The sequence below is a fragment of the Narcine bancroftii genome, chromosome 2, assembly GCF_036971445.1.
Source record: "Narcine bancroftii isolate sNarBan1 chromosome 2, sNarBan1.hap1, whole genome shotgun sequence".
Classification (NCBI taxonomy): Eukaryota; Metazoa; Chordata; class Chondrichthyes; order Torpediniformes; family Narcinidae; genus Narcine; species Narcine bancroftii.
Window position 1 is genome coordinate 32,930,595 of NC_091470.1, and position 24,800 is coordinate 32,955,394.

General features: G+C 41.0%; 1 protein-coding gene across 5 annotated transcripts in view; it reads left to right on the forward strand.

Moving 5' to 3' along the window:
- The window catches only part of LOC138753335 (inositol-tetrakisphosphate 1-kinase-like), a 262,270-nt gene that overhangs the window by 84,140 nt on the left and 153,330 nt on the right, over window positions 1-24,800 (forward strand). Inside the window, exon 3 of one of the 5 annotated variants that reach the window (XM_069916219.1) lies at window positions 374-433. The exons of the other annotated variants lie outside the window; for them this stretch is intronic. Within the exon in view, the coding sequence (XP_069772320.1) occupies window positions 407-433 (27 nt within the window). The 5' untranslated portion in view covers window positions 374-406. The remainder of the gene's footprint in view (window positions 1-373; window positions 434-24,800) is intronic. 5 annotated transcript variants of the gene reach the window in all.

The window sequence follows — 24,800 nt, forward strand, 5'->3', positions numbered from 1 at the left end:
TGCCACAGTGCCTTCACTACGTTGCAACAGTTTAAGGAAATGGAGAGGAGGAAAATATTTTTAAGAAGTTGCATTGGCTATCTAGTCATTTCAATATAATGTAGCATGACTTTTAATCATTTACAACATTCTTCTTTCTTTATTTAATTCTCTTTTGATAAAGCTTTTGATAAGTTGCATTGGCTATCTAGTCATTTCAATATAATGTAGTGTGACTTTTAATCATTTACAACATTCTTCTTTCTTTATTTAATTCTCTTTTGATAAAGCTTTTGATTAGTTGGTATTAATGTTGTTAATTCTCGATGAGTGACAAATTTAACACCTGGAAGCAGAATTTCACTTGATTTTTTTTTATTGTGTTTTTTTTAAGGAGGTAAAGCCATGAAAACATGACTGTGACTGAATGGTCTGCTTCACGCAAGGCTTGAAGGTTATTTCTGTCCAGCATTTCCATTTGCAGTGGGTTGGCTGAAGTTTTGCAATTACTGTCCTGAAAGGAGCAGCGACTTGTTGCATTCAGTGACTTGATTTTAATTATAGTTTAAAATAGTGTTCTGCAGCTAAGTGTACATTTTTTGTTGTAATTTTTTTTTTTGCGTTTTCATTCATCGGTATGTAGTCACCAAGTGTCCTAAGTTTCTCATGGATGTCACTTCAAATTGCAAACTCTCATTTTAGCTTGGTGCCTGGCAAAGCTATTGCTTTAATCGTACATAAAGTGAAGAGTTGTGGTGAATTAATGCTTGATTTGAAGTTTTGCCTGGTTACGTTGTCCTATGGATAATGCCAATCAGCATCTTTTATCATTAACGTATATTAATAATCATACTGTTCACGATGTTGTCGAGGCCAAGACTATTGATACAGGTACAGAGATGAAAATTCAGTTTCCATTGAAATAACTGTGAAATTAACCCTTTGGACTTTGGCCATTTTTAACCTTTCATAATATAGACTCTGGATTGTGTCCATGTGTAAACTACAGAGCGAACGCCAGTATGAACCAGCTGGTGGTTGGGTATAAAACCAGTCCTGGAAAATAGAGACATTGTTGGTCGTCCTCGAAAATAGGTACACCGGTTAAAATTCAAATAATTAAATATGTAAATTATGAAAATAAAACTTGGTTTTTAGTAACCAGGTAACACAATAAGTAACCAGATTGTATTTAATAATAAACATCCTGATCTCCTAATGTCACGAAAAGAGAATTTGACTTGTGAAAAAAAAACTGCTCAGGTTAAGCCTGAAAAGGAGTTCTTGCTTTCTTGAGGAATGTAAATGATGTACATTGAAACTGCATTAGCTTCTCGCGTTCTATATGGGCAGTCCACCTGTCTCTTGCAATGTGTACAAAAGTACTCTGGTAGTGACGCTGTCCAACCTAGTCCATGCAGTTCTGTGCCCACTAGTATTGACAGTTTCCACTTTTAATCATTATTTAAGGCTGTAATTCTGTACTTGTTGTGAGGGTTGTCATTATCACCGTGGTTTTTTTATTGCTCTCTGTTATTTTATCCCATACAAACTTGTTTACATGAATGTATCGGTACCACTGCACATTTGCAATTGCCAACTTGAAGCTGCAGTATTTTTTTGTGAACTTGGCTGAAGTGTATAATGACAATGATTTGGAATATGTCAACATGTTCCAGGTTGTAAGATAAACTATTGTATGCAGCCTATAACTTTGTTAATGATTTATCTTATTGATGCACTGGTCAAAAAAGACTGGGGCATGAATGGGACTTTAAACTAAATAGTAGCGATACAATGGATTGAAAAAATATGGATAAAGCAAAAGGGAAGGAGAGCAGAGAGACGGTTATAGAAGTCTCGAGAATAAAAAAAATATGACAAACTTTAGAAAGAAATAAGAATTTAATCTCTGGCAATATGGAGACAAACATGAGAAGGGTGGTGAATACAGGACTGAGGGTGTTATATTTAAATGCACACCCCGCTCCATGAATGGTTATATGGTTATATGTACAGACAAGGTAGATGAGCTTAAAGTGCAGTTGGAAATTGGCTGCTGTGGAGTCATGGATACAGTGGAATTATGGCTGAAAAAGAAACGCAGTTGGATGCTGAACATCTATGGATACACATTCTATCAAAAAGCCAGGCAGTTTGATAGGGGGTGGGTGAACTCGGTTGGTTTAAAAAAATGCTAAGCAAGAAGGGACCCAGATCAATAAAGAAATAAATTCCAAGGATAAAATGACCCTGATGGGAGTTGTTTTCAGGCCTTTGAATGGAGGTCAGGAGGTAGGGAACAAATTACAACAGGATTTCTATAAGGTATGTCAGAAGGTTATAGTGGTCATGGGGGACTTGGTATGCAGGTAGACTGAGACAATCAAGTTGGCATTGGATTCCAAGAGAAGGAATTTGTAGAATCCCTATGAGATGGTCGTTTTAGAGCAACTTGTGGTTGAGTTGTTGTGGAAGAGGCAATTCTGGTTTGGTGTGCAATAAACCAGATTTGATGCGGGAGCTTAAGGGACAGGAACCCTTTAGGAGGCAGTGATCAAACTACAATATAATGAAGATCATCCTGCAGTTTGAGATGGAGAAGCTAAAATATGATGTATTGGTACTACAGTTGAGTAAAGGTAAATGAGAGAGAAGATGATTGGAAGTGTTGATGATAGAGCAGCAATGACAGGAGTTTCAGGAGATGTAGGACCATTTCATCTCAACGTCTGAAAAATCATTTTAAAGAAAGGGTGAAGCAACAGTGACTAACAAGGGAAGTTCAAGGCAGCATAAAAAAGCAAAAGTGAGGGCATACAATATTGCAAAAATTAGCAGGATGCTGGATGAATGGGAAGATTTTTAAAAAACGACAGAAGACTAAAAAAGCAGGAAGGGAAGAAAGGGTGAAATATGAAGGTAAGCAGGCCAATAATGTCAAAGTAGATATCAATAGTCAGATATATAAAGAATAAAAGAGAAGCAAGAGGTTGGAGAAGTGGTAACGGGAGCAAAGAAATGGCAGATGAGCTGAATAGGTACTTCACTCTGGAAGATAAAAGCGACGTGCCAGAAATTTAGGACAGTCGGGGGGAAAGAAATGAGTGTTGCCCCTATTATTGAGGGAAAGGTGCTCGTGAAGCGGAAAGGTCTGAAGATAGAGAAGCCACCTGGACCTGATGGATCGCGCCCCGCGATGCTGTGCGGCGTAGCAGATGAGGTTGTGCAGGATCTTTCAAGGTCCGCGTGGATTCAGCGGGCCGAAGGACTTGCTTCTGTGGTGTTTGCCTTGAGACCTAGAACATGGGTGATTTTGAAATGACTGGGCTTTTTGTGGGAGCTTTCTGTGCACGCATTTCCTGCTACATTTCCTCTACTGCCAATTAAAAGTATCTTTGGCTTGGCTTCGCGGACGAAGATTTATGGAGGGGGTAAAAAGTCCACGTCAGCTGCAGGCTCGTTTGTGGCTGACCAGTCCGATGCGGGACAGGCAGACACGATTGCAGCGGTTGCAAGGGAAAATTGGTTGGTTGGGGTTGGGTGTTGGGTTTTTCCTCCTTTGCCTTTTGTCAGTGAGGTGGGCTCTGCGGTCTTCTTCAAAGGAGGCTGCTGCCCGCCAAACTGTGAGGCGCCAAGATGCACGGTTTGAGGCGTTATCAGCCCATTGGCGGTGGTCAATGTGGCAGGCACCAAGAGATTTCTTTAGGCAGTCCTTGTACCTTTTCTTTGGTGCACCTCTGTCACGGTGGCCAGTGGAGAGCTCGCCATATAATACGATCTTGGGAAGGCGATGGTCCTCCATTCTGGAGACGTGACCCATCCAGCGCAGCTGGATCTTCAGCAGCGTGGACTCGATGCTGTCGACCTCTGCCATCTCGAGTACCTCGACGTTAGGGGTGTGAGCGCTCCAATGGATGTTGAGGATGGAGCGGAGACAACGCTGGTGGAAGCGTTCTAGGAGCCGTAGGTGGTGCCGGTAGAGGACCCATGATTCGGAGCCGAACAGGAGTGTGGGTATGACAACGGCTCTGTATACGCTTATCTTTGTGAGGTTTTTCAGTTGGTTGTTTTTCCAGACTCTTTTGTGTAGTCTTCCAAAGGCGCTATTTGCCTTGGCGAGTCTGTTGTCTATCTCATTGTCGATCCTTGCAAAAGTATATTCACTGCAGTAAGATACATTGGGAAATCTGGTTATTAAAAAAATAGAAGAACGCTCAGGGTTCAATAATTAGAAGAGACTTTTGTTTCTAATTCTGCATTGTAGAGCCATCGAAGTGGCTCTGAACTCGAGTCAGTCTTTTACAATGCATGATTTATTGCACGGTTTGATTTTCTTGTGGATTTTAACAGTGACAATTGTGATGGTCTTTAGAGTTTGTGAAGTAAACGACACACCCAGATTTTGCAAATACCAGTAACTATTGCAAGCACGGTAATAATGAACGTGAAATGGCTGTTGTAATATTGGATGCTGTAGTTTCAGTACAATGGGATCCTCCCACCCTGCCCCAAGGGATGACGATTGTGCAAAACATTATTCAGTAGGCTACATGCTTGCCTTTTGAAACAAGTTTCTAGATCACTGGGCTCTGTTCCAGGGAAGGTGGGATCTATACCGACTGGAAAGATTGCATCAAGAAATGGAAGGGGATTAATATCCTTGCGGGGAAGTTTGTTAGTCTTGTCCCGATGGGTTTAAACTAGATTTGCAGGGGAAGGGGAGACCACACTGATAAGGGTTATATTATAGACTGCCCAGTAGTTAGAGAGAAATGGAGGAGCAAATCTGTTGAGACACAGCAAAGTGAAGTAAGAAACATAAAGTTGTGATAAGCAGTTGATTTTAACTTTCCAAATATTGACTGGGACTCCCAAACCGTGAAAGGGCTGGATGGCTTGGGGTTTGTGAAATGTGTTCAGGAAAGTTTTCTAAATCGATATATAGAGGTTCCAATGAGAGAGGATGCAGTACTTAATTGATCTCCTTTAAGGGAACAAGACAGGTCAGGTGACATGTACGTATTGGCAAACATTTTGGGTCCAGAGATGATAGTCATTAGCTTCAAGTTCATTATGGAAAAGGATAAGTCTGATCCTCGTGTTGGGATTCTCATTTGGAGGAAGGCATATTTTGTGGAACTGAGAAAGGATCCAGGAAGAGTGGATTGAGATATGTTGTTTTCTGGCAAGGGGTGTTAAATCAGTGGATGGCCTTGAAAGGCAACATTTTGAGAGTGTAGAGTTTGCATGTTCCTGTTAGGATTAAAGGGAAAGTTAACAGGCGTAGGGAACCCTGGTTTTCAAGGGATATTGGCGATCTGGTTTAGAAGAAGAGGGAGGTTTATAGCAAGTTTATAGCAAGTATGAGGTACTTGAAGAGTACAGAAAATTCAACAAAACATTCAAGAATAGTGCGGGAAATGCAGGGTTGCATTTATGGGTGATTTCAACTTCCCTAATATTAATATAATATTATATTAATATAATAATTAATATAATTAATATAATAATATAATATTGAAATAATATCCAGCTGCGCTGGATGGGTCACGTCTCCAGAATGGAGGACCATCGCCTTCCCAAGATCCTGTTATATGGCGAGCTCTCCACTGGCCACCGTGACAGAGGTGCACCAAAGAAAAGGTACAAGGACTGCCTAAAGAAATCTCTTGGTGCCTGCCACATTGACCACCGCCAGTGGGCTGATAACGCCTCAAACCGTGCATCTTGGCGCCTCACTATTTGGCGGGCAGCAACCTCCTTTGAAGAAGACCGCAGAGCCCATCTCACTGACAAAAGGCAAAGGAGGAAAAACCCAACACCCAACCCCAACCCACCAATTTTCCCATGCAATCGCTGCAACCGTGTCTGCCTGTCCCGCATCGGACTTGTCAGCCACAAACGAGCCTGCAGCTGACGTGGACTTTTTACCCCCTCCATAAATCTTCGTCCGCGAAGCCAAGCCAAAGAGAGAAAGAGAGAATATTGACTGGCACTTACTAACTCCAAGAGGGATAGATGGATCTGAATTTGTCAGAAGGATTCCTGACACATATGTAGACCAGCTGACTAGAGGAGAGGCCATACTGGTTCTGGGGAACAAACCTGGTCAGGTGACGGACCTCTCGGTGGGGGAGCATTTTGGTGAGAATGAGCCCAGCTCCCTTAGTTTCAACATAGCTATGGAAAAGGATTTTTTAAAAAACAATCAAACTGGGGAAATGCTTAGCTTGGAAGGGCTAATTATGAAGGGATGAAGCAGGAACTAGTGAGAATAAATTGGAAACAGATATTTAACGGTTAAAGCACAGAAGTAAGTTTAGGGATTAACTGTGCAGGGTTCAGGACACGTTTGTCCCAATGAGATGAGGAAAAGATCAACTGTGGCTGATAAAACAGGCCAAGAGGAAGAAGGAAACATACATTAAACATAGGAAGTAGGAAACAAAAAGGGCTCATGAGGTAGCCAGGAAGGAGCTTAAGAAGGGACTTAGGAAGATTGAAGGGGGGATGAGAAGGCCTTGGCATGTAGAATTAAAGAGAACCTTAAGGCATTCTATGCATATTTGAAGAACAGATGGATGATGAGAATGAAGTTAGAGCCACTAAAAGATAAAGGAGGAAACATGTGCCTGGAGGCAGAGGAGGTTGGGGAGGTACTAAATTAATACTTTGCATTCACAAGAGAAAAGGACCTTGATCACAGTGAGGTTGAAATTGAACAACATGGAGATTAAGGGTGGAAATGTTGGATCTTCAAAAAAACATCAAGATTGACAAGTCCCTAGGGCCGATGTGATCGGCCCTAGACTGCTGTGGGAAATGAGAGAAGAGATAGCTGGGGCAGTAGTTATGATCTTTGAATCCTCTTTGGCCACAGAGGAGGTGCCAGAGGATTGGAAAATGGTAAATGTTGTCCCCTTGTTTAAAAAAGGTAAAAGGGAGAATCCTGGGAATTATAAACCAGTGAGTCTTGTGTCATTGGTGTGCAAACTAATGGAGAGGGTTCTTGAGGATCTATGAAGGTTTGGAGAAGAACAGTCTACTCAAGGGTAGTCAGCATGTCTTTGTGAAGCAAGGTTGTGCTTCATGAGTTTAATTGAGTTTTTTGAGGAGGTTAGAAAAGAAATTGATGAGGGTAGGGTGTTGGATGTGGTCGATGTGAATTTCAGCAAGTCATTTTACAAGGCACCCCATGAGAGACTCATCCAGAAAGTCACAAGGCATGGGATCAGTGGAACCTTGGCTGTGTGGATAAAAAAAATTAGTTTGTAGGAAGAAAGCAGATTGTAGTAGTGGAAGGAAAGTATTCTGCCTGGAGGTCGGTGATGAGTGGAGGGGCTGCAGGGATCTGTTCTAGGACCCCTACTCTTTGTGATCTTTATAAGTGACCTGGATGAAGAGGCGGAAGGATGAGTCAGTAAGTTTGCAGATGACATGAAGGTTGGAGGAGTTGTGGATGGAGATGAAGGTTGTTGAAGGTTGCAAGATGATAAAGACAGGATGCAGAGTTGGGCAGGAAAGTGGCAGATGGAATTCAGTCCGGATAAGTGTGAGGTGATCCATTTTGGAAGGAGAAATCAGAAGGCTGAGTACAGGGTTAATAGTTGGTTACTTAAGAGAGTGGATGAACAGAGGGACCTTGGGGATGCAAATCCATACATCCCTCAAGGTCGCTGCACAGGTTGATAGGATAGTTAAGAAGGCCTATAGGATGCTGGGACTCATTAATAGGGGGGATTGAATTCAGGAGTAGTGAGGTCATTTTGTAATTCTACAAATCTCTGGTAATACCACACTTAGAGTATTGTGTTTAGTTCTGGTCACCTCATTATAGGAAGGATGTGGAAGCAATGGAGAGGGTCCAGAGGAGATTTACCAGGATGTTGCCTGGATTAGGAAACAAGTCTTGTGAGGCAAGGTTTGCAGAGCTGGGTCTTTTCTCTTTGGAGTGTAGAAGGATGAGAGGAGACTTGATAGAAGTCTATAAGATTAAGAGAGGTATAGATAAGGTGGATAGCCAGCACCAGTTTCCCTTGGGCAGAATCAGCAAACACCAGAGGACACAAGTACAAAGTGAAAGGAGGGAAGTTTAGGGGAGACATCAGGGGTAGGTTTTTTTTTAACACTGAGCGTTGTGGGTTCCTGAGGATGGTGGTGGAGGCTGAAACATTAAGGGTATTTAAGAGACTCTTAAAAACATGGATGAATGAGAAATAGAGGGTTCTGGGGTAGGGAGGGTTTAGTACTTTTGTTTTAGGAAGGAATATACCAGTATAGGTCAGTATACCATCGAGGGCTGAAGGGCCTGTACTGTGCTGTTTTTTTTATATATTCTAAGGAAATAAAGGCAAAAAGAAAACATGAGGTTGCTTTGCCAGATAATGTGGAGGTAAATCCGAAGGGCCTCTACAAGTATATTGAGAGTAAAAGGATAGCAAGGGTCAAAATTGGTCTCTGAGAGGATCAGAGTCGTCAAATATATATAGAGCCTCAAAAAAAAATGGGGGAGATCTTAAATAGTTTTTTTACATCAGTATTGACTCAGGAAACTGGCATAGTGTATACGGAAGGAAGGGAAAAAGCATCAAGTGTCATGGAACATATGGCGATTAAGGAGGTGGAAGTGCTTGCTGTCTTACAGGGAATAAAGGAAGATAAATCCCCTGGGCTGGATATGATGTGTTGTAGGACATGTTTAACAAATCTTGAAGAGTTTTTTGAGGAGGTTACCAAGAGAGTAGATGAAGGAAAGGCTGTGGATGTTGTATCCATGAACTTTAATGAAGCCTTTGACAAGGTCCCACATGGGAAGTTAGTTTAAAAGATTAAGACACTCGGTATCCATTAATAGGTTGTAGACTGGATTCAAAATTGGCTGTGTGGAAAGAAAACAGAGAGTTGATGGTTGCTTCTCAGACTGGAGGCCTGTGACTGGTGGTTTGCCACAGGGATTTGTGTTGGGACCCTTGTTGTTTGTTGTTTATATCAATGGTCTGGATGATAATGTGGTAAATTGGATCAGCAAGCTTGCTGATGACACAAAGATAGGAGGTGATGTGGACAGCAAGGAATAGATTTTCAAAGCTTGCAGAGGGATCAGGACCAACTGGGAAAATGGGCCAAAAAATGGTAGATGGAGTTTAATGCAGACAAGAGTGACGAGATGCATTTTAGAAGGGCAAAACCAAGGTAGGACACATACAGTAAATGGTAGGGCACTGAGGAGTGTGGAGGAGCAAAGTGATCTGGGAATACAGATACATTGTTCCCTGAAGGTGGCTTCACAGGTAGACAGGGTTGTAAAGAAAGCTTTTAGCATCTTAGCCTTTAGAAATCAAAGTATTGACAGTATGAGTTGGGATGTTGCGTTGAAGTTGTTTAAGCCATTAATGAGGCCAAATTTGGAATATTGTGCGCAGTTCTGGTCGCCTAACTACAGGAAGGATATCATTAAGATTGAGGGAGTGCAAAGAAGATTTACAAGGATGTTGCCGGGTCTTCAGGAGTTGAGTTACAGGGAAAGATTAAAATAGGTTAGGACAGGGGTTCCCAACCTTTTTGTTCCTCTATACCCCTTGGGCATTTTTTATAGGTTCCCGTGAACCCCTAAAAATTAAGGATTAAAAAAAAAACACAACATTGAGCAATCTGACTGCAGATTACAATACCATGTATTGTACAGTAGTGGTTATTCTCTCAGACCCAATGTACCCCCTGAAAAGTGCAAATGTACCACTGGGGGTATATGTTCCCCAGGTTGGGAACCCCTGGGTTAGGACTTTATTCCTTGGACGAAGAAAAATGAGGGGAGATTTGATCGAGGTTTACAAGATTGAGAGGTGTAGACAGAGTGGATGCGAGTTGGCTTTTTTCCACTTAGATTGGAGGAGATAAATACAAGGGGTCATAGTTTTAAGCTGAAAAGGGAAAGGTTTGGCGGAACGTTAGGGGAAAGTTCCTCACTCAGAGTGGTGGGTGTGTGGAATGGGCTGCCATCTAATGTGGTGAATGTGGGCTCGATCTTGAGTTTTAAAAATAGATTGGATAGAGACATGGATGGGAGAGGACTGGAGAGTTGTGGAGAGGGGACAGGTCATTGGAACTAGCATAGGCTAGAAGGGCTGAATTTTATGGTTCTAATATGCAGCTCCTGGGACTTTCACCATAATCTGGACTGACTCCTGGGGGACTGCTTCATTGTCTGAAAAGTTGTCCTTTGGTTTAGTTGTTTAACAAAAGTCCCATATGTTTATAATTGGAAATACAATATCTGGTGTGATCTAGAATATGTTTTTTTAAAATTTACAGCACACCAGATGCCAATTCTGGCCATTTAAACCCCTGCTGCCCAATTACACCCAAGTTAACCTACAACCCTGTACGTTTTGAAAGAGGAAACTGGAACCCCCAGAGGAAACCCAGCACCAGATTTGAACCTGGGTCGCCGGTGCTGTAATCTCATTGCACTAATCGCTACGCTAACCATACCACCTTGGCAGTTTTCTCTATTGATCAGAATCACATTTTTGAAAATATCCCTGCCATCTGTGGTAGATTGCTTCATTTCCTCTTCATGCCTCTGGCCATGAAGTCCTCTGCGATACCTTGATGCTCTGGAAGATGCTGTATAAATGCAAGCTCTCCTGTTTCAATCTTTTGGTGAGCCTGACACCATGTAACTTGGGGAAGAAAAAAGCAAAAGACTGGAGGAACTCAGCTGGTCAGGCTGGTCGACATTTCAGGTCAAAGCCCAGCTTCAGGAAGCATTGGTCACAGGATTTCGACCCGGACAATCACCTGTCCATTTCCCACTGTGGATGCTGCCTGACCGGCTGAGTTTCTCCAGCAGTTTTTTTGTTTGCCTCAGATTCCAGCTCCTTGCATCTGCAGTGTAAATTGCACATGATCCCCAAGCATCTGCCTGCCTTCTCTACGCTTCTCCCACTCTGTTGCAGGCTGCTGTGCACCTGATTTGCTGGTCTGCTGAAGTAAAATCTTGCTCTTTTCATAAGAGAGTTCTCATTTGCTCAAAGCCAGAAAGACCGCCATGTGTACGCACCAAGGAGTGGTCCTGATTTCAGTGGACTTTCAATTGGCCTGGTCACAGCAGATCTTTCATTAAATCTGTTGAGAAACAAAAATCGAAAACCACTGTCTCGAGAACCAGAGCTGATCAATGTTTGTGTATTACCCTGCCCCAGCCTTCAATTTTTTGCCCAGCAGGCCTGCTCCTAGATAACTCTAGCAACCAGTCATTGCATTTCATTGGCAAATGGAAGAGAACTTTCATTTTTGAACACTCATTTGTGTGAAGCACAACAGTTATCACAGATCAAGGTTCATTGCAAGTTCACCAACCATTGATGTAAATCGGGCAGAATGTGACTGAATAGAGGTAGATGAGGTGAACTTTTAAAATTTCTATCGGCACTGATGTAGTACTATTTCCCCCTCCGTATGGACAAAATAAATGTAGGAACTTGACTGTTTCAGTGGTCTCCACAAGGCTGCTCATCCATGCCCCCAGTCTACTTACTGACAATGCATTCAGTTCCCTTGACATCCTTGGCTAATTCAGACCGTGTCAGTTTAACTGGCCCCCCATTCACACATTCATAGGCTTTTAGGGCATGATAGAAACCAATCCACTTTCCACATCGTGAAAGTTTTCAGAGTTGAATTCCAAATCCCTGAGCTGCGAACTATTTGGAAATTGAGGGTTCTTCCCCCACCAACATTAGATATAGATCTCAGATTTATTATCAGAGAACATACACGACATCACCTTCAACCCTGAGATTTTTTTTTCCCTGTGGGCGAGGCAGAATTACCACTTATTGGTGATGCAAAAAGACTGTACACAATGCACACGGAAACAAATATAGTAATGTAAACAACTGCAATACGGAGAGGGGAAAAAAAAACAAAGTGCAAAAATAAGAGTTCTTAAATGAACCCGGATGAGTTTGTTGTTGAGTCTGATGGTGATGGGGTAGCAGCTGTTCCTGAACTTGCTGGTGCGAGGAGTCACGTGATGGAGTAGTGGCCGGTAAGGGAACTCCAGCCCTCTCCAGAAAAGTAAAAAAAAGGTAGAGAAAAAGCAAAGGCACTAACACAGAAACCATAACAAATTGAAAGTGAAAGTGTGGAGAAAATGGCAGCAAAGAAAGAAAAACCAAAAACAATGGGAAAAAAAGAAGAAGGAAGGATGTCGGAGGAGGAAGGTGAAGGCCTTACCGGTTGGTACGAGGAGGCGCGCCGCGAAGAGAGAAGCCCGCTCCCTGAGGTCAGTGGAAACCCCGAACTCAGGACGACAAAAATGGCTCACGGAGCCAAGCAAAAGTGCGCAACCGCGCAAGACAAAAACAACACTGACGGGAGGGGGGACCAGCTGAGGAGTAAATTTCCACAGCTGAAACAGACAAGTACAACACAACAGCAAGAGGAAAACATAGAAAATAACGAGAACAAGAAGGAAGAGAATACAAATAAGAAATCAAAGAAACAACAGATGACCAACCCAGAGGAAGAAGACCAACACCGAGACACTTTTAATAAAAATACGAACAAGAGTACCCAACAAAATAAAATAAACAACCCAACGAGAAAATCAGAAGAGACAGTGGTAAAAGACACAGATCCTGGAGTGGACTCAGAAGAAGAGGAGGGAGAACACAGAGAAATGGAAGATGAAGGGAAGGGCAAGTGCATGGATATTTTTTTTTAAAGAATATATGGAATCAGTAAAAGAATGGCAGACGCAAGAATTCAGTGAAATAAAAAGAAGAATAAAAAGTACAGAAGAAAAAGTGAATAGATTAGAGATGATCATGTCAGATATAGGAAAAAGAGTGGACAAGGTGGAAGAACGAGAAATAGCCATAGAAATGGAAGTAGATGACTTAAAAAAGAAATTAGAAGAATCTGATAAAAAAGTTAAAGAAACACAGGAGCTGTTACTCAGAAGATAGATATAATGGAAAATTATAATAGAAGAAACAATATAAAGATAGTGGGCCTTAAGGAAGATGAAGAAGGCAAAAATATGTAAGAATTTATAAAAGAATGGATCCCCAGGGTCCTAGGAAGACCAGAATTACAGGAAGAAATGGAAATAGAAAGGGCACACAGAACATTAGCCCCTAAACCACAACCACAACAAAAACCAAGATCCACTCTTGTAAAATTCCTAAGATATACAACAAGAGAAAATATATTGGAGAAGGCAATGAAAAAAATAAGAGAAAACAAAAAAACCACTGGAATACAAGGGTCAAAATTTTTTTTTCTATCCAGATACAAGTTTTGAACTCCTGAAGAAGAGGAAGGAGTTCATGCAGCAAAAACGACCCTATGGAAAAAAGGTTATAAATTTATGTTAAAATAGTTATCCCGGGGCAGCAAAGCAGACTATTCTCAGATCCGGAAGAAGCACGAAAATTTGCAGAACAACTACAAAACAGACAGAGAGATGAAGAGATGTAACAAGAACAAAAATGACAACAAACTATATATAAATATATATATATATATATATATATATATATATATATATATAAAATAGAGTATAAGTAAGAACTAAGACGGGAAAGAAAGGAAGTAAGGAGGGAATTAAGAGAGTGACCTTTGTTATATATGAAGATTAAAATCTTTTCTGGGGGGCTGGGTGGGGAAGAATAACAGTCACTGTGAAATCAGTTGATGCTTGCAAGCGGATTTGCAAATCCAAATGAAGAGGGGAGATGTGGTTGCCCGACAAGGGACAAAGGGCAACTCAGAAAGGGGAGGGACCATTAGGGTTAAAGGAATTTTAGATATGAGAAGATTGGAAATATTTGGTTTTAGAAATGTTGTCTTATAATGTGTTCAAAAAAAGAAAGCAGAAATGGATAAGAAGGGAAGGTGGTGATGAGGAAACAGAAAGGAAAGATAAACAAAGTATGAAATGACTATGTTGAACTATATGACTTTAAATATTAATGGAATACATAACCAAATCAAAAGGAAGAAACTGTTAAATTTACTTGAAAAAAGAAAAAATTGATATAGCATTCATACAAGAAACACATCTAACTGAAGTGGAACACAAGAAATTAAAGAGAGATTGGATAGGACATGTAACAGCAGCATCATATAATTCAAAAGCCAGAGGAGTAGCTATATTAATCAATAAAAATGTACCAATCAAAATAGAAGAGGAAATAATAGATCCAGCAGGGAGATATGTAATGATATATTCAGAATTTTGGAATTTACTCAATGTATACTCACCTAATGAAGAAGATCAAAAATTTATGCAAGATATCTTTTTGAAGATAGCAGACACGCAAGGGAACATACTAATAGGAGGGGATTTTAACCTTAATTTGGACTCAAACATGGATAAAACTGGGAAAAAAACTAACAGAAAGAACAAAGTAACCAAATTTATAATTAAATCGATGCAAGAAATGCAACTTTTGGATATATGGAGGAAACTACACCCAAAGGAAAAGGAATATTCATATTATTCGGGTAGACACAAAACATACTCAAGGATAGACCTATTCCTGTTATCAGCCCACATTCAAGGGAGAGTTAGGAAAATGGAATATAAAGCTAGACTATTATCGGACCACTCACCCCTGTTATTGGCAATAGAGCTAGAGGACATCTCACCAAGAATGTATAGATGGAGATTAAACTCCATGCTACTTAAAAGACAGGACTTTAGAGAATTAATTGAACGAGAAATTAAAATGTACTTTGAAAAAAATACGGAATCAGTGAAAGATAAGTTTATACTATGGGACGCAAAGAAAGCGTTCATCAGAGGGCAAATAATAAGTTATGTAACTAAGATGAAGAAGGACTACAATCGGGAAACAGAACAGTTGGAAAGGGAAATAACAAACATAGAAAAATAATTAGCAATCAAGGAAGATACAACTAAAATAAGAGAATTAGCAGACAAAAAAATAAAATATGAAACACTACAAACATATAAGGTGGAGAAGAACATAATGAAGACAAAACAGAAATATTATGAGCTAGGAGAAAAAACGCACAAAATTCTAACGTGGCAGCTTAAGACAGAACAAACTAAAAGAATGGTATTGGCATTAAGGAAAAAGGACAAACAAATTACATATAATCCCAACGAAGATCAATGAAAATTTCAGGGAATTCTATGAGCAACTATATCAAACTGAAAACAAAGGGAAAGAAGACAAAATAGATGAATTTCTAACTAAAATTGAACTACCGAAATTACAAACAGAGGAGCAAAATAAATTAATAAAACCATTTGAAATAGAAGAATTACAGGAGATATTAAAAAAAACTACTGAACAATAAAACACCAGGAGAGGATGGATTCCCAATAGAATTCTATTCTCTCTCTCTCTCTCTTTGGCTTGGCTTCGTGGACGAAGATTTATGGAGGGGTAATGTCCATGTCAGCTGCAGGCTCCTTTGTGGCTGACGTGTCCGATGCGGGACAGGCAGACACGGTTGCAGCGGTTGCAAGGGAAAATTGGTTGGTTGGGGTTAGGTGTTGGGTTTTTCCTCCTTTGTCTTTTGTCAGTGAGGTGGGCTCTGCAGTCTTCTTCAAAGGAGGTTGCTGCCTGCCGAACTGTGAGGCGCCAAGATGCACGGTTTGAGGCGATATCAGCCCACTGGCAGTGGTCAATGTGGCAGGCACCAAGAGATTTCTTTAGGCAGTCCTTGTACCTCTTCTTTGGTGCACCTCTGACACGGTGGCCAGTGGAGAGCTCGCCATATAACATGATCTTGGGAAGGCGATGGTCCTCCATTCTGGAGACGTGACCTACCCAGCGCAGTTGGATCTTCAGCAGCGTGGATTCGATGCTGTCGGCCTCTGCCATCTTGAGTACTTCGATGTTAGGGATGAAGTCGCTCCAATGAATGTTGAGGATGGAGCGGACACAACGCTGGTGGAAGCGTTCTAGGAGCCGTAGGTGATGCCGGTAGAGGACCCATGATTCGGAGCCGAACAGGAGTGTGGGTATGACAACGGCTCTGTATATGCTAATCGTTGTGAGGTTTTTCAGTTGGTTGTTTTTCCAGACTCTTTTTTGTAGTCTTCCAAAGGCGCTATTTGCCTTGGTGAGTCTGTTGTCTATCTCGTTGTCGATCCTTGCATCCGCTGAAATGGTGCAGCCGAGATAGGTAAACTGGTTGACCGTTTTGAGTTTTGTGTGCCCGATGGAGATGTGGGGGGGCTGGTAGTCATGGTGGGGAGCTGGCTGATGGAGGACCTCAGTTTTCTTCAGGCTGACTTCCAGGCCAAACATTTTGGCAGTTTCCGCAAAACAGGACGTCAAGCGCTGAAAAGCTGGCTCTGAATGGGCAACTAAAGCGGCATCGTCTGCAAAGAGTAGTTCACGGACAAGTTGATCTTGTATCTTGGTGTGTGCTTTCAGGCGCTTCAGATTGAAGAGACTGCCATCCGTGCGGTACCGGATGTAAACAGCGTCTTCATTGTTGAGGTCTTTCATGGCTTGTTTCAGCATCATGCTGAAGAAGATTGAAAAGAGGGTTGGTGCGAGAACGCAGCCTTGCTTCACACCATTATTAAAGACTTATTAATTCCTCCCCTCCTGGAAGTAATCAACCAGATTGATAAAACACAAAACATACCAGATTCATGCAAAACAGCAATAATTACAGTAATACCAAAGACAGGGAAAGATCCACTAGCACCAGCGTCATATAGACCAATATCTCTATTTAACACAGATTATAAGATAATAGCTAAACTATTAGCAAACAGATTGGCCGATTATGTACCAAAAGCAGTAAATCTATACCAAACTGGATTTATTAAAAAAAGATGAACAACGGACAATATTTGTAAATTTATTAACTTAATTCATGCAGTAGAAGGAAATAAAACTCCAACAGTAGCGGATGCTTTAGACACAGAGATGGCCTTTGACAGAGTAGAATGGAATTATTTATTCAAAGTACTACAAAATTTCAGCTTACCAGAGAAATATATTAATTGGATTAAAGCATTATATAAGGGGCCATTGGCGAAAGTGACAGTAAATGGATATATATCAAAACAATTTAACTTAAGCAGATCAACAAGGCAGGGATGTCCACTATCTCCCTCACTGTTCGCGTTAGCTATAGAACCACAGCAGAACTGATAAGAACAGAAAATAAAATAAGAGGGATAAAAATAAAAGAGCAGGAATATAAAATCAGTCTATTTGCAGATGACGTTATAATATACTTAATAGAACCAGAAATATCAATAAAATAATTACATAGGAAATTGAAGGAATATGGAGAAGTATCGGGGTACAAGATCAACGCAAGTAAAAGTGAAGCAATGCCAATGAATAATGCAGATTTCACAAAGTTCAAGAAAGAATCACCATTTAGATGGCAAACACAAGCAATGCGATACCTAGGTATACAACTAAATAAAAATCTCGGCCATCTATATAAACTAAATTATCATCCATTAATGAAAAATTTACAAGCATTGGAAAGACTTACCACTAACACTGATAGGAAGGATAAACTGTATTAAAATGAACATTTTCCCAAGGATACAATACCTATTTCAGTCATTACCAATTCACCTAACAGAGAAATTCTTCAAGGAGTTAAAGAAAATAATGAGGAAATTTTTATGGAAAGGGGGGAAACCGAGGATAGCACTAGATAAATTAACTGAATGGTACAAACAAGGAGGCTTACAATTACCAAACTTTAAGAATTATTATAGAGCCGCATAATTAAGATACCTATCAGATTTTTATCAAACAAGGGAAAAACCAGATTAGAACTAGATAAAATGGGGGAGAAGATATCTGAACATATACTATATAAATGGGATGAAAAATTGGTGGAACGTAGGAATTCACCAGTATTGCATCATCTGCTTAACATTTGGAAGAAGATTCATGTAGAAAGGAATAAGACAAATTACCAACTACCAAAACTAATATTGATGCAAAATTAACTAACCCCTTTCACAATAGATAACCTTTCCTTCAGAGAATGGGAGAGAAAAGGGATCAAAAGAATAGAAAATTGTTTTTCGGGAAATAAATTATTATCCTTTGAACAAATGAAGGATAAATATAATATAACTCACGATACAATGTTTGCATACCACGAACTGAAAACCTACTTGAAGGACAAATTGGGAAACAGTCTGAGGTTACCAGAAGGAAGCAATTTTGAATATGTGATAACAGACACAATGATAATTTAAAAATTCATAACAAACATGTACATCAAACTGCAAGAAAAGGAGAACGAGGAAACAAACTGTAAACCTAAAATTAATGGGAACAAGATCTAAACATAAAGATAAAGAATGAAACATGGGAAAAGCTATGCTCCGGAACTATGAGAAATACAATAAACGAGGTTACGCATGATACAATATAACTGGATACACAGGCTATACATCACACCTCAAAAGTTAAATAAATGGGACCCAACATTATCAGACAGATGTTTTTGTTGTAAAAAGGAAATGAGAGCAACAATTCATGCAATTTGGACATGTGGGAAAGTGGAAAAATTTTGGGAAGATCTAAACCAGATATTAAATAAAATCACAAAAAGCAATATACCAAAAAACCCAGAGATCTTCCTCCTAAGTAATATAAGAAATAAAGAATTTGGACTCAATTTGAATGGAGCACAAAAAAGATTTGTTATGATAGCCCTAGCTGTAGCAAAAAAATGTATTATGTCAACCTGGAAATTAGAAGATAACTTGAGAATACAACAATGGTACATAGAAATGAATAAATGTATTCCATTAGAAAAAATAACATATAATTTAAGAAATAACATCACAATATTGGAACAAATATGGGAGCCATACATGAAATACAATAGAGAAATCCTACCATGGACTTCCACCACCTAAAATGACAGAAGGAGAAGACAACGAAAAGAACTGACTCAGTAAAATTTCTTGTTTATTTTTATTAAGTGACAACATTGTTTAACGGGTTTAATGTATCTAATGGTTTGAACTTTAAATAAATGGGAAAGGGGGTGAGGGAGGGAGGGAGGGAAGGGAGGGGGGGAAAAGGGGGAGAAAACGACACTATATATTTAAGAAGAAAAATGTCTGTATGTATCTTGGTCAATATGGTTTATAGTGTGAAAAATAAAAAATAAATAAATAGAAACCCACTGGTGCAAGTCTTGTGATACCTCTACCTCTTTCCTGATGGCAACAGCGAGAACAGAGCTTTTGCAAGGCCTTATACTCAGGGGTATTGGTACTCAGGGAGACGGTGATGCAGCCAGTCAGCACACTTTCCACCATGCATCTGTAGAAATTTGCCAAGGTTTCCAGTGTCATACAAAACATCCGCAAACTCCTGATGGAGTATTCTAATGGAGTAATAATTATGTAACTCGCTATGGCAGCCATTCTGTCTGGGAGCCAAGGACTAAAATCTTAAATTATTTTTATGTTGTCAGACACCGAGAAGAACGATCAAAACCAACTAAACTTGACTGCTTCAAGGTCTGAAGGGGACTTATAAATTTTGAGTAGAGTTCTTAGGGGGCCATAGCCAAGTAAAGGTTGAGAATGGCTGTTCAAAAGGACCTGCAGGAACCAAGTTTTTCCTTTCTCTTTCAATTGTTGAAAATCGGAGATGCTGGGAGCGTGTGTGGTATTCAGCCATGCTACACTTGTTTCGCACTGGTGTATCAGTTGCATTTGGACACTCCTGACATCGAATAGATGTCAACACCCAAGTCAACAATTTCAGGGAGTCTTCCACCGAAGGTGTTCACTTTCAAAATCCAGCCACTCTTATCTCCACCTTCCTTGTTTTAGTTGCACATCAAAGTCTGAACCACTTTGCCTTGATATGTATCACCATTAGACAGGATGTTCCCAATATTTGTAATGTGACCCTCCAGTTTGGTCTAGTGCTGACCAGGACTGATGGTGACTGCTTTTAATGTGAATTTTTGTTGTAGCAGCAGAAAATGTGGCCAGCAAGTAGAAGTCTCCTTCCTAAAATAACTTCGTATTTGTGTGTGGTTGTGAGATGGGTTTTTTCCCCTGTATGGTCAACATTTTTTTGCTGTACATTGTAGCTAAAGAAATTTTAATCTCCAGCTGCCAGAATGAATCATTCTCCATCCCATTAATTGTATCATTATTCTAAATGGTTTCAAGCTGTCCATCATTTCTCTCCCTGCCCTGCTCCACGTACTTGATGGACTTCCTCCTTATCTGCCCTATGCAGTATACTGTCTGATTTAAGAAAAACATCTGACATAGCATATGCTGCTTCAGTATCTCCGTACCTGTTGATTTATATGTGTTTATCTCTATGCTGCAATCAATATGATTGTATAATAAATGCTCTTGCTTCCACATAGTTTACACTCCTAATAATGAGTAGAGGTAAATTCTTACCTAGTTGTGACTTGTCAGGAATAGAATACCAATATAGTTGCCTATGCAATTCTGAGCTGATTCCAGGCTGCTTCAGGGGGATGGTTTGTGTTTCAACAAGGACAGTTGTGTTACTTATGTTTTTGTCAGGAATAAAGCAAATGGTCATTGGTTGGTTAGTGTTTGCAAGTGTTTTATTTTAAATGGTGAAAGTCTGGGGCTCCTCCAGAGTCTGATCACTCCTCTTTCCAGATCATTTTCAACCACTCCTGTATGCGTGATTACCACTTTGCCCAAATGCATCCATTCTTTCTCATCAGTTTGGATAGTGATTGGCAGCGGTGATTGGAAATGCAAACCTCCGGCTGTCGTTCACTTTAATTCCTCTGCTCCTGCCTCCCACCTTCTTTGCTTGGGCTAATTGCTGTGGTGCATTTAGGGTTGCACCTTGGAGCCAATAACATTTACCTGGCACCAAGAATGAGACCTCAGAGTGAAGATTTGTACATCACCTTGTGCAGACCAAGAATTGCTGGAGGAACTAAGCCAGACAGGCAACATCCATGGGTAGAAATGCTTCTCAACATTTTGGGTCTGGACCCTTTACCCATGGATGATGTCTGTCCGGCTGAGTTCCCCTTGCAATTCTTCGTCTATTCAAGGTTCCAGCAATCTGCAGCTTTTGTGTTTCTATGTCATCTGGCGCCTTGGAGCACAGGAAATAGTAATCTTCTTTCTATATTACTGGGTGTTCCAGTTATGCAACTTGTTTTTATCTAGCTGTTACTCAATTTGCTTTGTGCTCTATCTGTTAACCAAAATACTTTGTGTTCCATTATTTGCACAATGTGGTTCTGGCTTTGTTTTACAACTGAAAAGACATGCACAAAAGAGTACCTAGACAAACTACAGAGTTTGAAACTAGTTTGTAATTTGTAGGTTCTATCTGGCCAGGAATAAAATGCAAATCTTGTGGCTCCCAGTTGCATATCCTTTTTCTTTGGTCCATTGTTGCTCAGCTTCAGTTGAATTTTTAGCCAGTTGTGGCATTGACGCTGCTTCCATTTCCAATTGACCAACTCCACTTGATTGGTGACCAAAACTGGAGCTCGCTGCTCAGTGTGGCGCACAGCTGATTGCCCCTTTCTAATTTTATTTTGTTGTGTCCGTTTCCATTCTAACTGCTCTGTGGCTGTTGTACCTGCACCTTTGTCCATGTGGCAGTTATGCCCTTAGTTCTCAAATTGGATGGCCTCTCTTCCTCTCTCCCTTTAAAAATGTTCCTTAAAACTTGAAATTTCCCTGTGTAATGCAAATGTGTTTTTGCAATGAAGACACAAAGAGATTGCAGGTGGCTGAATCTGAAGCTAAACCTACTGGAGGAACTCGATGGGTTAAGCAGCAGCAGTGGGTGGAAAAAAAGGTCGACATTTCAAGCCAAAAGCCTTTATTGAGGCCTGTGTGACAGTATATAGATATGTTTTTGGTAGATAAATTGGGAAAGGTTTGTTAGAGTATGTCACATACAAACACTTTAAAACAGATCTTATTTGAAATACTGGAGCTCTTCTAATGCTGGACATATCAGCTCCACAGCTTTTGAAAAAGCTTTGGAGAGTGCCCAGGAAATTTCACTAATGGATTATTGTTTACAAAAGGCAACAGATGAAAGATCTTGTTGGGGCCGCAGATTTTCTGGAGATGTTCAAAGAGGATCATGTGGTTTTGGAAGCAGAAAGAGTCAAACAGGCTTTCTCTCTAAGAGAATTCTTCTATAGTGTTACAGCCAGCAGAAGCAGCTGCGACTGGAACAGGACAAGCTGGCAAGCTTGTGGAAAGCCCCATTTGGAAGATGGTCTGGTCAAAGCCCTTGTGGTTCATGCAAGTGAAACAAAAATGAACTCTGTGGTGACTTGAAAGAAAGAGATTATCATCTGGAGAACCCTGAAGGGGAAAGTTTCATCAGCAAGACACTGAAGTGGCTGATGGAAGTACATCAGTTGTGGATGTCCTGGACCAACAATCTCTCTTTGAAAACCAACAAGAACCTTCCTGAGTGCTAAAGCACCAAAGCCTGGTGAACTTTATAAATATTACATTCTGTGCACAGTATAAGAATTGCCTGCAACCAGTGAACGTGGAGGAATGAAAAGTGAGATTAGGCTGTGAACCTAAGAACTTTGCTGAACTTACACACACATTACACATATGTGCGCTTAGAATTAGAAGGGGGTTGAGTTAGTTTCGTTAAGTTAAAATGTGATTCTATTTTCATGTTTAAAGATAATTAAAAGCTACTTTTGTTTATGTAACTATTTTCTTGGTGAATATCTATTGCTGCTGGTTTATTGGGTCCTCTGGGCTCGTAACACTGGGATAAGAAGAAAGGATATTTTGCAAAGATCATGTGAGGCATTCCATCACCTACATAAATAATAGCAAAGGTTGGTGCATTCACTTGAAGTATCAGTAAATTTTGCAGTCTGCAGTGCAAGTGTGTTTTGGGAGAGGAGGTGTTTCTGTTCATTCATGTGTATCAGGTCATTGAATAACATGTTTCTTTACAATCAGATCCGTAATTGGAAGCCAAACAACAATTGGATTACTGTGATAACTGTGGTCCTGAGTGACCAAGCAAAGGAAGAGCACCAACGTATCAAGAAGGACTGATCTGGATGTCAAGTGATCTGGTGACTCTAGAGGCACCACAGCTGGATTTTTCAGAGGTTCAATAAATTGAGTCCACATTAACACAGAGTGCACCTGTACAATCGGACAGGCCGGTTTAATGTGCTGTTATGCTCTTTGTCACTCTTGATTTTTAAGGTACAGTTCTCCGAGGGGAAAAAAATCTGGAACCCAGACCTTCAATGCATCTGACCTTTAATTGTTGGAATACAGTGCCGGCAGGTCAATTCTGTGCTGGGTAATCAGTTTGGGTTTCTCTTGTGTCTTGGTGTGAGCTTGCAGGCGCCTCAGATTGAAGAGACTGCCATCCGTGCGGTACCGGATGTAAACAGCGTCTTCATTGTTGGGGTCTTTCATGGCTTGGTTCAGCATCATGCTGAAGAAGATTGAAAAGAGGGTTGGTGCGAGAACACAGCCTTGCTTCACGCCATTGTTAATGGAGAAGGGTTCAGAGAGCTCATTGCTGTATCTGACCCGACCTTGTTGGTTTTCGTGCAGTTGGATAATCATGTTGAGGAACTTTGGGGGACATCCGATGCGCTCTAGTATTTGCCAAAGCCCTTTCCTGCTCACGGTGTCGAAGGCTTTGGTGAGGTCAACAAAGGTGATGTAGAGACCTTTGTTTTGTTCTCTGCACTTTTCTTGGAGCTGTCTGAGTCCGTGAACTACTCTTTGCAGATGATGCCGCTTTCGTTGCCCATTCAGAGCCAGCTCTTCAGCGCTTGACGTCCTGCTTTACGGAAACTGCCAAAATGTTTGGCCTGGAAGTCAGCCTGAAGAAAACTGAGGTCCTCCATCAGCCAGCTCCCCACCATGACTACCAGCCCCCCCACATCTCCATCGGGCACACAAAACTCAAAACGGTCAACCAGTTTACCTATCTCGGCTGCACCATTTCATCAGATGCAAGGATCGACAATGAGATAGACAACAGACTCGCCAAGGCAAATAGCGCCTTTGGAAGACTACACAAAAGAGTCTGGAAAAACAACCAACTGAAAAACCTCACAAAGATAAGCGTATACAGAGCCGTTGTCATACCCACACTCCTGTTCGGCTCCGAATCATGGGTCATCTACCGGCATCACCTACGGCTCCTAGAACGCTTCCACCAGCGTTGTCTCCGCTCCATCCTCAACATCCATTGGAGCGCTTACACCCCTAACGTTGAAGAACTCGAGATGGCAGAGGTCGACAGCATCGAGTCCACGCTGCTGAATATCCAGCTGCGCTGGATGGGTCACGTCTCCAGAATGGAGGACCATCGCCTTCCCAAGATCCTGTTATATGGCGAGCTCTCCACTGGACACCGTGACAGAGGTGCACCAAAGAAAAGGTACAAGGACTGCCTAAAGAAATCTCTTGGTGCCTGCCACATTGACCACCGCCAATGGGCTGATAACGCCTCAAACCGTGCATCTTGGCGCCTCACAGTTTGGCAGGCAGCAACCTCCTTTGAAGAAGACCGCAGAGCCCACCTCACTGACAAAAGGCAAAGGAGGAAAAACCCAACACCCAACCCCAAACAACCAATTTTCCCTTGCAACCGCTGCAATCATGTCTGCCTGTCCCGCATCGGACTTGTCAGCCACAAACGAGCCTGCAGCTGACGTGGACTTTTTACGCCCTCCATAAATCTTCGTCCGCGAAGCCAAGCCAAAGAAAGAGAATCAGTTTGGGTGCAGAGGCAAAAATTAAACATTTACCTGGGACCAAGTGTGAG